General features: G+C 45.2%; 1 protein-coding gene across 8 annotated transcripts in view; it reads right to left on the bottom strand.

Annotated features, from left to right (window-relative positions):
• Positions 1 to 1,921: 1,921 nt before the first annotated feature.
• The window catches only part of LOC144169707 (uncharacterized), a 60,734-nt gene continuing 47,317 nt past the window's right edge, over positions 1,922 to 15,338 (bottom strand). For all 8 annotated transcript variants that reach the window (XM_077699013.1, XM_077699018.1, XM_077699014.1 and 5 more), the window contains exons 22-24: positions 14,447 to 14,550; positions 6,673 to 6,810; positions 1,922 to 5,056 (exon numbers count right to left, since the gene is read on the bottom strand). In XM_077699013.1, coding sequence (XP_077555139.1) covers positions 4,907 to 5,056; positions 6,673 to 6,810; positions 14,447 to 14,550 — 392 coding nt within the window. In that variant the 3' untranslated portion in view covers positions 1,922 to 4,906. The remainder of the gene's footprint in view (positions 5,057 to 6,672; positions 6,811 to 14,446; positions 14,551 to 15,338) is intronic.

A 15,338-nucleotide genomic window follows, 5' to 3' on the forward strand; every position in this document is an offset into this window, starting at 1 on the left:
ACGAAGGGACTTTGGTCTCGATCGGCCTTTTCACAGGCAGGCAAGAAAAAAAAATTACGCCCACCTCCCCTCGCGGGAACCCTGGTGTGATGCGACGCTGAGGGGGGTTCAAGCGCAAGCGGAGAGCAACCGTCGACCGAAAGGCCGCCGGAGAGCGGCACACCGGTTATATGCGCAGCGCACCCGAAGGAGAGGAGACCGCGGAGAGAGAGAGTGTGCAGCACCGCACGCAGCGCCGCCCACCAGCGGAGTGAGAGCGGGCTGGGCCGCACACCCGCAGATGTTGAGAGAGTGTTCGCTCTCACCTGGGCACGCGCCGGCACCAGTGCGTCTGCCGCGGCTAAAACGCAACACAATCCACTTTAATCCAATCCAAATCCAATCTAATCCAAGCCACTTCAATCCAATCCAATCCAATGCCCCTCGCGAGAGTGTGTTCGCTATCGGAGAGGAGAGGGGGTGAGCGGAGGAGAGTGCGGACGCCAACGCCGACGGACGCACGCAGGAAGGAACGGGCCGCCGACAAGAGATGCTCTCAGCGTTGCATCTAAAAAGCCGAAGGCGCGTTTCTCACCCAGTTGTTGTTGGAGCTGGGCACCTTGCTGCTTGATTGAAGTTTTAGCTGTTTCAGCCATGCTTGCTTTTCTCATGTAGCAAGCACGAGTGCGACACGGCGTTCAGCATCACTTTTTGCTTTCTGGACACTGTGTGCATTTACCGAAGCAGACGCCATGGCAATTCAAAGATAAGAGTAGACCGGAAGCAGACGGCGACAACATCGCAAGGGAAGACAAAACGCCCGGCTAGTTCTGGCTGGCTCCGCTGATTTCAGGGGACCAAGTTTTCTTGCTCCACAAAGAGACTTTGGCTATAACTGCACTCCCAACCTGCCCTTGGAACGTGTTCACTCTAAATAGAGCAAAAATGTTGCTCTAAAAGTGCTCCGGTTCTGCCAATGGAATTCAACTTAAAACTCTGTTATTAATTTTTTTTTCTTTTAAATTTTTTTTTTTTAGGAACATAGTGTGATATTAGGCCCTAGAATACCTCACTGCTTGGAATGAATATCACCATCCTCTTTTCTGGGACACATGCCCAAATGAACAAACTATCTAAAATTTGATCATCTTCGATCTGAAATACTTCCTATCCATAGAGAAAATCAAAACAATGTCAAAACATTTTCTCCAAGGAAATGCTTAAAGAGTACCTTTCGCACCTTAATCGTACCTAAACATTTAATGGTTAACACTGAACAAAACTGCTTCCAAATTCAACGACACTGAAATACGCAAATGCTTTAATTTCAGCAACAATCGTGAACTGTCCCAAATTTTCCTTCTTTCTTTTTCAACTCCTTTTGTGCTTTCAGAAAAACTGCAAAAATGATGTTGGTAGCAGTAGTAGGAGTCAATGGTAGTAGTAAACCAAAAGAGTGGCTGCAAGTGCCTAAGCAAGTGGATCACGTAAAACGTTTATTGTGCAAATAGAGCTGTATGATGCTGCAGTCTGGTGTGAGCCTTTTTAAGAAGCTCCTGTTAGACTGTCAGCTTTTTTAACAAGATCCTGTTATGAACAGCCATTCTGCTTACCGAAGCAGTATCTCTTAGTGTGGTGTGCTTACCAACCACAATCAATCTTGTGGATTTGGGGGGAGGGGTCCCTCATTTCATCCTGTCATCTCCTACAACCTCAGTAGGACTGTTTTGATTCACTCATGACCTTCATCAGCTTGTGTCCTGTGTTAATGACCTTTTCAGTGCTTGTCCTGTGCATTCTTCTTCCTTTGTCCTGTAAGTTTTGTGCTGTGAAGATGAATGTTGCTACAGTTCATCAGCTTGTGCAAATTATAGCTTTCCATGTGAGAACAGCGCAGCAGACCCACCCGATGTGAAGTCGTACACAAAGAACACCACACTCGTTCGCGTATAAATTGCTCTCGCATTCATTTCCATGATGTACAGGCTGTACACTGCGAAATATGACACTGTTGTTGTCTGCAGCAGCAAGACTGATTGCACTGCGTGCGTCAATCTCCCCGACGAAATCAAAAATAATTTCACAGAGAATGATCGAGGCAAACAGCAAAAGCCCCTCAGTGCTAGCCACTGCAAACACAGAAAGGTATGGTGTGGACACTTAAAACCGTAGCTAAAACAACAGACACGTGCCTCGAAGTAAGCGAAATCATCTTTACACAAAGTATGTTCATCTCAATTAACAACAAAAAAGTAAATACAAAGAGAGAGATCAGCTGAATTCATTTTTATGTTACACATACAAATACGCAGCACATAAGCGAGGGCACTTTAAGATACACATTTAAAACCTTCAAAACAAAGAAAATGTACACAACTCATCTTGCACCTGATATTTCCTGTGTCAAGTTTATGTCGCATGTAGCAAGAAGAAACTGTAGAAATGTCACAGGTAAAGACTCGTAATGACATTTTATACAATGCAAGCAAATGGGAGCAATGCGTACGCGGCTCACAGCACGCACGGCTAGTGCGTGGACAGAATGTGGGCAAGCGCAGAATGGAGAGAATAACTTAGAGCGCTTGAAGCCCGAGTCGCTCGATTCGCGTCGTGGACACTATTATTGCCTATCTTACAAGGGCATGGCCTCACTTGAGCCCTCACGACTGTGAAAGAAGGAGTAGTGTGACATTAGCTTCCTTTCATGTGCGAAATTGGGGGGGTGGGGAAAGGAACACAACAACAAAACAAAGCAGTCGGGTCAGGCTAGCTCGGCCTGCTTCAACTGACCCCTTGGAAACAGTGGCACAGGCTTCTGCCAAGAAATTGCTTTCTGCACGCAAGAAGGACCCATCATTCTCGGTGAAGTGACAGTGAGTCACAGAGATGCTCACAGCAAGAGTGGTAACAATCAACCAGAGACGTTATTTTTTTTTTTTTTCGCTCCCTAAAAATATTACATCAACGTAAAAAGACAACAGCCCTTTTGTGAGATTTGCTAACTAGAATATAATGAGTAGCGATTACGAAAAAGCCAATCACTTCTACTTTCTGCCAGATCTTGTGCTACAAAAACTCAGCTAGGCTCTAATATACAGAAATATCTCTTATAAAATTCTGTTTGAATCTGTTTATGCCTTCTTGGTAGAACTAATGCTACTAAGCAGCTGCCATTTGCTTTTTTTTTTTTGCGCGCAACTATACCAAAGGCAACGTTGTTTTTTTGGCAACAACGATGCCAAGGTTGAACGCCTGATCAAGTAAAAACAAATCATTTGCGTCATAAACGTCTAATACTTGTTCCGAAGGAACCATCACTGAGCAAAGCTAGTTCGTGCAAAGAATTGAGCAGAGCTAATGTCAGTGCAGGACTGGCAATTGCGGCTCAAAGCCAAGCTTGCATTTGTCGCGCATGATCACTCATAAAACCTCAAGTTCGAATTAAAATTTAAATGCCACGCAACGATTAACAGTGCGAGCCATCTATATAACAGCAGTTTTCACAGTAAAGTGTAACACTGCATTTTTAAGGTTAACAACTGTTTCACAGCAGTTCAGATTAAGAACAAAAGGCAGAGCAATGTAACACCTTTTGTCTAACGAGACAAAAACTTGCTATAACTACTACAGCGACAGCTTACTCTTTTCCTATCTATATAAAAAAAATTAATCGATCAATATATACATTCTCCAGCCTTAAATACATGTGTCCTTCTTGCAGGGCACTGTCACTTTCTTCGCATAACCACACTGAGCAGAGGCATTTCGGTTAAATAATAGTGCTCAGGTAACTGCCAACAAAACTAAAGCCTGTGCGCACATAACAAAAGAGCGCGTACAAAAACGTTTCCAGTACACCATAAAACAGCTGCAACAGCGTACAAGTTCTGAAAACGAAGTCACAGGTCACCCCCCAAGGGTAAGTTCACCAGATGCGCAAACGGAAGGAGAGGGCAGCACTTAAAATGGCCACGGGAAGGCGTACGAACGCGCAGCAGACACCAGGACTGCATTCGTGTCTACTTGTACTGTGCGCTTCCAATCACCACAGCACAGTCCGGCAGCGGCTAGCACTAGGCTCAACAGCAGGGTCAACTTTTGTGAGATTTTTCGTCGGATGCGAGTGGCTGACCGGCGCCCAGGAAGAGATAGATCGAGTGCCAGCGTCACTGAACAGTAGACAGGCAAGAGGAAAGTGCAGAGGTATGAGGGAATGGGGTATGAGGATCTCGGCGCCAAACGTGGCGACCACCTCGTCGCACACACGTCACACACACAACTGCCTAGAGAGAGTCAAACAGCACAGATGTAAAACCAGATGAGCATCACTTAAGGACAAACGAGCATATCTTACACAATCCATCGGAGCAACGCTAAACTAGGGTCTCTTTCAATGCACAAGAATGCACCAGCTGGCTGCAAAAACAAAATGAGCAGCAATGCCTCTCGCTGGAAGAGCCGGTCGGGACCTCTACGCCTAATCACTACGTCCAAGAGATGCATCCAGAAAGAATGCTGCCCTGCTGCGCTAGCCATGTCGTCGAAATGGGCTGCAGTTCACTCTTGTACATCCGCAGTGAGTAACTCAGCGCACTTCCCTCTCCGTAGTTCGAGACAAATGTACACACGCGGACAAACAATCGCAAAATGGGGGCAGCCAGCCGAATGTTCGTGGTGCACAACAGTGGAAGAGCACGACGACATAAAAGAGGGACAGAAAAGAAAAGAAAGGAAGGCGAGACGGAGGGACAAGGGGAGGCTAAAGGAGTAGCAGTGTGCGATGGCGCAAGGAGACAATGTGATGACTGGGATCCGTGCAACGGCCAGGACAGTCAGGTGGCCCCCACGTCCGCAACAACGAGGGCATGGATGATGGTGGTGCTGGTGAGGTTTAAAATGCGGTGGGGGTAGCCGCTGCCAGGAGGAGTCACATCTTCTCTCGCTTCTTGAGCGGCCGCTTACTCACGTACTTGCCGATTATCTCCACAATGCGCGGCTTGTGGTCGAGCACCTTGAGCACCTGCTGCTTGGCCTCCGTCACCTGGTCCTGCACTATCTTGCTCCGCTGCAGGTTGCCCTGCGGGTTGGCAAGAAAAGTGGGAGTCGGCTACTTTCCCTCAAGACGTTAAAGGGAGGGGAGGACATGGCTCATTAAAACAATTTCTCTGTGATACCTGTCAGTCTTGCCGCTTTTTTCCTACTGATTTTAAATATGGCATTATTTTTTTGAGTCAGTCAAAGGTAATCAGTCATTTTTGGAGGAACAGTAGACAATAGAGTGTTCATCATAAAACTGCGATCTTCATATTTTCCAATGCTATGAACCCTGGTGAATGCAATGAGAGAATCGGTTTTTCGATGCAGCGCTTGGAACTAATTTTACAGCTCATTACACTTTGGTGTTCGAAATGGGCACTCGCAATAGTTCCTTGCCACTGGTGGCTACCAAAGTTTAATGATCTGTAAATGGTCACGAAAAAATGGAAGAATTTGGATTCAGAAACGAAAGTGGACATTATTCGACAGGTACAGGCCGGTGAAATGATGTCAGCTGCATTTCTCGCGGCATTTTTGAGCGCAATGCTGCGCATCATTGCATCAAACCTGACAGAAGCGAAGGGCAGAAAGGCCACGGTCCAGCCATTCCGTTGCGTGTCGCGTGCAAAACGGCTTTGTTGCGCGGCTCTAGGCGAGAGGTGTTCTGATAACGAAGACGACGGCGCTGAGTGCCTCAAGAGTGAATTTAAAGAGCCGTCAGCATTTTCATGCGCCATTACGATTGACAAAACGGCACGAGTGCATAAGTGCTGACGACGATGTGCAGGCGCTTGCAGACATCACCGATGCCGAAGAAGCGAACCCTACCAGCGGCCAACAACATTCCCCGACCGCCTACTGCAGCTGAGCTTGTGTCAGTTTTCAGATTCCCCACTGTTGTGACACAGGGTACAACACTGGATTTTCTCATTTGGACGGCGTGAGTAAGCTTGCACACAGCCTGGTGAACTTCTGACGCAGAAGAAGCTAGCGAATCAAGTTAATTAAGGTGCGGTGGTCATTGCGCTGTGGTACGTAGTTTCCGTGCTGTGAGGAACAAATCGGTAAGCTACCGCCTGTTGCGACTTTGAAAAGCTCTCAGCGATGTGCGGAGTTGTCAGATAAGCTTCAAATGGGCATATCTTATATTTCAAAATAACAATATATCGAACTATTTCGCGATCCCCTTCGAGTTCGATACATCCGTGTTCAACTGCATTCTAGTTCTCCATTTTTTTGTTACGGTAATTTGGACACTATGCTACAGACACATCCATTTTTTAAAGCTCAAAGTGCCCCTACGATATGCACATGTACATCTTAAAGCATGTATAATGTTTCCCGCATTGTGTAACCATATTACTAAGAAAAATGCGAAGGCTGCCTTCTGCTTTCTAATTTTTTTACTTTCTTAGCACTAGCCTTCCTCCTCTCTCCCCTGCACATGCCCACACACTTGGCATTACTCTAGTTTAGTAAGAGCTGTACAACTGTAATGTGTTCGTTACATTCCGTGCACGTTTTCCTCAATCAACAGCCTTCATGAAACCCCCCTCGTGCATTCCTTTTTTCTCTTTACTGCCGCACAGGGTCCACGTCGAGCAGCACCCCCAAAAATGACCGTCCCACACAGCCTGCCTGTTTGTTGAATCTCACCTTGATGAGGTCGTTGATCTTGCTGAGTATTCGCTCCTCATCCCCATTGAGTGGCTTCGTCTGTATGGCCGGTGGCTCGTTTTCAATGAAGCTGAGAAGCTCAGACAGCCGGTTGTGGACCGTGTCCTCCAGGTAGAACTGCACACGAGCAAGGCCCCCACAGTGAGTGGGCAGTTCATGTCTAAGCAGGCGTGGGCAGACGTGCAATACTTTCTCAGTCCTAAGGCACCCCTTGTTTACTTTGGCTACAGTAAGGTATAAAACAATTTGACACTATACGGTAGATGCACTATGGATCTAAGCACTGCTTTTTACTTTGGCATTATGAGCTTGGAGAAAAAGTGGGGTGCTTAGAGTAGATGAAATACGGTTGTCAATCTCAACTTTGAATCAACTGGTTCAAAACAGTCGTTACGGCGCATCACACCTGTCTTGAAATACTGCAGAAGCACGTCTATAGTATGCAGCACAATTAATCTAAAACTACAAATATTAGTTCGTAGCTATTATTTTTAACTTTGCCTATCCAAGTAAACCGATGTCTGCTCCCATAATGGCACCCCCTATTCATTACACAGGTTATGCGTTTGTTAAATTTGTCTTCACATTATCAACTACAGTGTAGACCGCTTATAATGCATGTCATGGGAGCCGCGAGAATCTGCACTATAAGCGGTACCACACTATAGACAAAAAATGCGCAAATCTAACCATACTGCTATAGTTGATGACAGGGTAAGAGTGCAGCTCCGCCCACAAGCGTTGTTTGGCCGCTAGCTGACTCTCCGCGGTTAGAAAAAATAGTTCGTTATATTGCAGTTGTTTATACCCATGATTACTAATATGAGCGGCTGACAGTATAACCATCCGATTATGATGTCGTTTATATATGTTTCATTCCGAAGAATGAATGATTTTCTCAGGAAAAAGAAAAAGTCATCCTCATTGAAAACTGGCTCAGGAGAAAAAAAAATTACTCACTAAAACAAAGGTTAGTCTTGATAGAAACTATTCCCGGTGTATTTTATGCGTAAATCAAAGCTATCAGATTGTTTTACTGTCAGACAACAGAAATAAACATATAAACGCGCACACGATTTTTTTGGTCTGAATAGTTCGAATTTCGACCGCTGCACGTCGCTTAGCCGTCGTCTGCTTGGAGAAACATAATCAACATAATGTTCGTCGTTATATTTTGTCGGGCTCGTCGCAGTTCGACTATTTCTTCACTTCGCGTGTGCAATCATTGTCAAGAAATGTAGTCGGTACAATATCTTCCACAGCCATCATCACCGCTAAATCAAGCGTCGTAAACGCAGGGTGGAAGAAAGGGGCGGTTCGTCGCCGCAATGGCTGCATGCAGTGCACGGACTGTGTAAGCCTGCAGGGTGAAAAGGAAACCAGCGGCGAAAATTCATCGGTGTCTTTCAGAAATCGGCTGCGATATCATTGTTCTATGCGACTGTTTCGAACGTAGCGACGCACTGCAAACACCTATCGCGGCGACGCACGCAACCGTGGAGGTCGCGATGCCGCATAAGGTGTCCTGCCTTGCGAAATCAGCTGTAGGTGCTGTAAGTGCGAAGAAACAAGCGTTATTTTATTCCGCTTAAACGTGACGACAACACCGTATGGCGCGAGCAGAAAACTGCGGGATGTGAAACGTTACAAGACTAAGCATTTCTACTTCACGAGACACGCGAGTGGCAAGACGCTTACGTCAGTTGGTTAGATTGACAGTACACAGTGTCATGCTTTCAATCCAGGCGACCATTTCCGAGGTGTTTCCCGGCGATGTAATAAAAGAGCTGCCGGCGTTTCTTTAGTGTCATATCACCACCGCGCAGTTTACAGTGGAATGATAATGCAGAGAACCCCAACTGACGGTGAAAATTGATAGAAAAACACCCTTAAGCACTAGCAGCCGCCTAAAAAAATTAATGTTGCGAGCTTTTATGGAAAAAAACGAATAGTGACCTACAAATGCATCCGTCCGAAGTTTGTTTCCAAGTTGTGCTACATTCAACTTTCATTGGCTTTACACTGATGTGCAGCAGCCTACCGTGAAGATATTTTTATTGTTGATGAGGCTTTTGAAATAGCAACATAACGAAAATATTCGGTTCAACATGTAGTTGCTTTGCAGCCATGTCATGTCAAGCTTTTGTGGAAGCATTTTAATTTCTGATAATCTTCCCGAAGCCAATAATCTTCCCCTATGTACACCAAACAGTGACGTCGAACACTGACTGCCCCATACGAAACCTGAAAGAACAGCTATACAAGTGCACTCAATTCTTACTGCACCTATTTAGACAACCACACTCAACAGGCCCAATGATATGAGTATGAACGTGAGATCTAAGTGAATTATTTAAAAATGTGCCGACATCTCCATGCCAGCATTTCCATTTTATTCACTTCTGCAACCAATCAGAGCACCAAACTGGAACAGGGAGAAGAAATATTTAATTCTCACAGCCCCTTGTCAAGGTGTCATGGGCATTTTCTATTCTTACCACACTTTCCAGCCAGCAGCAGCAAAGTGGCACCCTGAAAGCCTGACATTGGATCCATTTTGATTTGCTGCACCAGTGTTTTCAATGCATAATGCAGCTTTAAAGCCAAAAGCAACAGTGTGTACGTGAAAAGCAGTGACTTCACAGCGTGAAGGTGTGGCATGAATTTATTTTAACGTACTACATAAGCATCTTCAACTCTCACCACAACTTCATGGCCAGAAACTACAATGTGTGTGTGAGAGAAGCAGCGATTTCATAGCCTGAAAGTGTGGCATGAATTTATTCTAACGTACTATGTAAGTGTCTTCAACCCTCACCACAACTTCATGGCTAGAAGCTACAATGTGTGCATAAAAAGCAGCGACATCACAGCTTGAAGGCCTGGCATAAACACATTCCAACGTATTTTATTAGAGCTTTCACTTCTTACCATAGCTTTCTAGTCATAAGAAACAGTTCATCCTTGCAAAGGAGTTACATAGCATCTTGAAGAAGTGACGTAAAATCGTTGCGACCTGCTGAGTAAGTTTTTCCAATTTTTACTGCGTCTGAACCAGCTGGAAGCAACAGTGCGCACAGAAAGCAGCGACATGACACTCTGGAGGCCTGAAGTTGAACCATTTTGATTTGCCGCATCACTGCTTTCTATTATTCTTGCAGCTGTATAACCAGAATCAACAGTGCATGCTTGAAAAGTATGCACTGAAGGGGTGACATATTTCATTTCTACCTGATACACAAGTGTTAGCAATTATTACTGCAGCTCTTCAACCTGAACCACCTTCAGTCACTGTTTGAAGGCTCTCCACAGTTGCTGGAACAATAACAACATCTAAAAGTGGGAAGCGGTGTTGAATCTAAATTATAGTATGCTCCATGATAAGACGCTCAAACATGTCCTCCACTCTGTATAATAACAGTCTATCATGACAGAGACACTGGAAATCTGAATGTCTGCCAATACACTGTAACCCCTTTGTTGAAACTTAAACTGCACAAGCACCAAAATGCAATCATTAAACTACAGCCATCACTATGAAACACAGCTGCAATAGACACATTTTTATAACTCATAAAGCCCATCACACAAACTGCATGAAAATAAAGGGAAGATAAACTATTGGCGTCCTCTACAGGTTCATTCCTACTAGACGCATTCAGCTATTTCAAAACAACTTTAAAAGCTCACGACACTTATGAGAAATTCCACACTGCACACGAAATACGCAGCTTCAGTACATGCATAGTCAGTTTCTCTGATGCCACTTAGTGTAGCGATGGGAACATACGCACCATAAGCTTAGCAGGCAAAATAAAAAGCTGCGCGCGTGTGTATTTTTGGCAATGTATAAAAAACTACGTGTTCATGTTGCGGGGCCACACATTTCCGGCTTCCTTCAACGACGTGGTTCAAAATCCACCAATCATGCAGTTTCGATGTTTATTTAGCCCTCGTATACGCTTCAAAAATGCTACTGATGATTACGACCAACCAATGACAGTCAAGAAACGAAACGCAACCACATTTGATTACCTCAACAATACTCGTACTCGTTCATACTTTTGTATGTTCGATAATGTGCCCATCGGCACAAACAGAACGCCATAGGCACCTGTCTCTCGCAGGAAGGCAGGTTCATACCGATTTTCTTAAAGCTACCCAACCCAGACTCGGATAATTGTGCACGAACGTTTACTTCTTCGCGAGTCTCTGCAATAATGGTTTAATCATACCTGTTTACGCCAGGGGGAAAAAAACGCCACACCGCTGCTCCGTTCGTACCCCGGCAGGCTAAAGCAATGCGCGAATCGGCAAGGAAAGATACCTTACATTGTAAGATTTGGCAATCGTCTTAATGACGTGTTCGGCTGTACGAGCGGCCGTATCCGGCCAAAAACCACGCCGCACACGTTTGCACGATCCGCGTCGGGCCGGACGGACACCACGTAGGCCTACGCTCAACATCGGGCGCAGCCTACGCTCACAGCAACAAACGAAAACGCTTGCAACTTGTCACCGCTACTTCCGTAGACGAAAGCAAATCGCATTATTTCTTCACAAAGGTTGCGTTACACCGACACAATTTCCACAATCACACCAGCAACAGATGCAGCTTCGACGCTTTGCCGTTCTCAGATCGAGTTCGTTGACGACGTTCCGAGTACGTAAAACAGCCCACCAGTGCCGCCACGATTTCCTCACGTACTACGTACAAACCACGACGCGGCAAGACACACACGGGACAGGTGACGATAAGCGGCTTCTTGATGCACTACAGCACATTCGTAACACAAATCGCCTACAGAGCTGTTGGTTCTCGGCAACGTTGGTTCTCGGCAACCTCGTTGTCGCTCGACAGCGCAGCAGCGGTGGGGAAGCGAGCGCGGCCATATTGGAAGTAGTTCTCCTTTCAAACGTACGTCGCAGGCGTCACACAAACGGCGAGACGCCATTGGTTGCGGATGAACACAAAATCCCTTTGATCTTGAAAAGCCGCTGCAGAGTTAAGCTGTCACCAACTATAGCTGCCAATCAATCACTCTTTGTTTATCATCACTCAAACGAACACAAACCTACAAGAGAGGTCTGGTCTTTATTTCTTCTGGTTTTTTTTTTGCATTAGACACTACTGCACGGTCTTACAAACCACGAGCATGGATTTAGTTTATATTACTGTGTTATGCTTTGAGGGATCTGTGTTTCTTAGCATCTAAAAGAACGGATGCTGCAGAGAGGGAAGCCGCTGGGCTTATGCCGGCGAGACAAGGTTATCTGATAAGAATGCAAGTCGGATTTTTTTATTCCTCACCACCCTGCGCTTGGGATGCCGAAGGCAGTTGCTTATCAGCATAATGGAAGAGGTAGTGGAAACCTCCGGTGTTGCGCTCGGCTCGCTATCTCCAGATGTTCGAAAGGGAAAAGAGTGGTCGCTTATCTGCACAAGGTTCTAATCGCAACAGCTTACCGCGCCCACTGGAAGGGGAGGGGCTCGCTATCTTCAGTGGTGTGCGGAAAAACAAGGGCAGGTGTGGTTACCATGCGAGTGCAAACGGAACACGCGAAATACAGGGTGCCTGTTTTTTAAATTTTCTTTGTCTACGTTGTAGGAGAGAAAAGAGTGCGGGCTGCCTCAGGTGGCTGAACCATGTTTTTTCTATCTTTTTTGCGACCCTAAAACAATGTCCCAGCTGCGCCGGTCAATCAGCCGACCATAAACGGTATTGCGCGTTGGGCAAATGTATGGCAAGCGGTACGCTTGTGCGCTGAGTTCTATGGGAGGCCTACCGGTGGCCACGAAAACCTGCGTTATATCGGTTACGTTATAGATGGTCTTACTGTACTAATCTTTAATTAAAAATCCCCGACACAGCTGCCATGCTGGAGCCTTTCCAGAATGTACGAGCAGCACAAAGAAAGCTATGATGACCTTACAGATAAGCCGGCCTCTGAATCATTCCTAAAACTCAAAAGCCAGAGAAGTTTTCTCTTCGCAAGTGAGACATCCGATTATATTGCCACACGATCCAAGTGAGAGACCCGTCGGTTGAAACCATTACAGTAATTTCGCAGTGCTGCTTTGCGTGACGGCACTGCCATTATTTTGGTGGCAGGCATTGCGACAGTGACACAAACACTGTGATCTGGATGGGACATGCTAGCCCCACCCGGAAGTTTGAACTAGAGCATGCGGGAACATAGAATAATTCAATTCTGTCAAATTCTCAGATCTTGGTCGAAACTACTGCCTTAGCGCATATTGCGACAGTCGGGAAATGCTTGTTCATCACAACCAGGCGTTCATTATACCTGCGACAGTTACAAGTGGGCTCAACTTCACATACTAGATAGATAATGCGGAGGTGCAACAACCTTGCCACTCATTTTAAGGGGGCAGACTGGTCTTAAAGCTACATTTTCTTATTTACAAACCAATTTTAATGAAACTGCAAAGCATTACGGAGTTTTTCATGTTGCTTTCAAATCTGCAATTAGATTTCTTGCAGGTTGATTATTTTTTGAGACAATAATGGTTATTTACCATTATTTTGGGTCACAATTACAAATTAACCACTCCATACAGAATGGTGATTACCCCGTGGGTAGACAAACAAATAACGTTGGAAGAATTTTTTTTTTCATTTAGCTATTTCTGGTCATTTTACAACACACTTCACTCCACTCCTCCCGCGCTCTGCCAAAAATGTCCCAGAGGTGGTGTCTGTTGGACAATAATAGTGTTTCAAAGCCTCAATTTGAAAAATTTGTTTCCACACATTTAGGTATCAAAAGAAAAAAAAATCACAGTTGTACCTGCTCTGGGTGCCGAGATATCCGAGGGCTAAATGCTAGCTTAGCGTTGCAAGATTTGTGCCGTTTCATCATCGAATTCTGCACAAACTGAGCTGTAGAGTGCACTTTAAAATGCTATGTACAATAAAATATCGTGCCTTTTAATGAGGATATTTGCAGACTGATAGAAAAATTCAATTTTTTAGAAAATGATTTTTTGACTGTTTTTCGGCATTAAAGACCCATCTGCCCCCTCAAAGAACACGGACGACGTATTGATGGCATTGATACTTGAAACCAGTGAAGATTACAGGCAGCCAATTAGAATACACCTACCAGGATCCAACTACGTTTTTAATTGCAGCACAGTTGCCGCATTTTGGAGACCATTTGCGTTTTTTAACAAGCAGCACAAACCTCCTGATGTGGCCAGCTCTTACTGAGAATGGAAAGTTGCGTACTCCATCACACAATTCCCTTCTTTCCATTACTGCGAAGCTTCGAAGTTCACAAACAGGCAATCGAACTGAAGTGCACCACTTCCCGTGTTCCTTTTCGCAAAAGTGAGATGCACACACCTTCACGGGAGTTTTCCTTCATAACTGACATTAACCGCCATTTAAACATGGAACGTTTGTACTATGGTTCTTTTGCCCCCAGTGCAGTCAGCCGAACTCTACAGACCAAGATATTTCACTACTGGCGTCATCAAACCAAAAACGATGCCTGTGCGTAGAAGACAAGGTGCAAACGGGGCAAGCATGTCAGCCGCTAGGGAGTTGTGATAACACCAAAGCAGCTCCAAAACGTGATATCATCACCTTTCTCGAAGGTGTCGACTGATTGCACACCCTTTGGTGCAGAAATATACATGAGGATAAGACAGACTACTCCAACACAGCTTGTGCAGCAGGGAAGGTAACCCAGCACCCAGGAACAAGCTGTTGTGCCCGCTACTTACCACTTCTTCCATCTGCGATGTCAAGTGGAACACTTTCCAGCCATTGGCCTTCTGCAGAACGCCCTTCTGGTTGGCCAGGTCGTTGACGGTCTGCTTCTTGTCATCTGCGCAAAGGAACAACCATTGTAGACTACCCCCTCTTTTTTTTTTTTTTGCCACGGAAGCGAGGACAGGCCAAAGAATTTCTACAATTAAATACTTCCACATTTAATGACAGGATTATCATGATGAACCACCACAGTATTTCAACAGTTAAACACTTTCACATTTAACGGCGGAATTTTCATGGTGAGCCACCATACTTTACAAGGCAAGCAGGCAAAAAAACCTGTAAATCAGTTTTTAAGGCTATGCAGAAAAAACACAAGTTTAGTCCATTCGAAAGATTGCCTCGTTAGAATCATACTGACACCACTTTTAACGCACCCTTTGCTCAAATAAGCTATATAATTAGGAAAAAGAAAATGGCCATGCGACCCACTAGCTCATTTCTCACAACAGAACCTATGATGCCACATTCCCAGCCGTGCGATTGGCTGAGGCCGGCAAAAGCAAATCGAAATTAGGTGGGGCTTACTAGCTTGCGAATGAGCTATTTGTGCTTAAATGTAATGCATACTCATTTTACAGCAGTAAGAATGGTGGAGTAAACAATGAAAGCTACGAAAATACGCGTAAATATAAAAGTACCGATGCGCACTGCTGTTGGTACTGGGCGCACTATGCTTGTTTTAGCTGCACAGCAGCCCGACGCTTTGCAGCTGTCTTGCACGACGCTGGCCGATTGGCGTAAGCGACGTTGCCTTAAGGGACCCTGTTTGTCGAGCATACCCCATGTTTCACAAAACAATTACTTTCTACCATAACAAAAACAAGCCAGGTGCAAATACGG

The sequence above is a fragment of the Haemaphysalis longicornis genome, unplaced genomic scaffold, assembly GCF_048455015.1.
Source record: "Haemaphysalis longicornis isolate Haplotype H1 unplaced genomic scaffold, Haemaphysalis longicornis Haplotype H1 scaffold_2, whole genome shotgun sequence".
In the NCBI taxonomy this organism is placed as follows: domain Eukaryota; kingdom Metazoa; phylum Arthropoda; class Arachnida; order Ixodida; family Ixodidae; genus Haemaphysalis; species Haemaphysalis longicornis.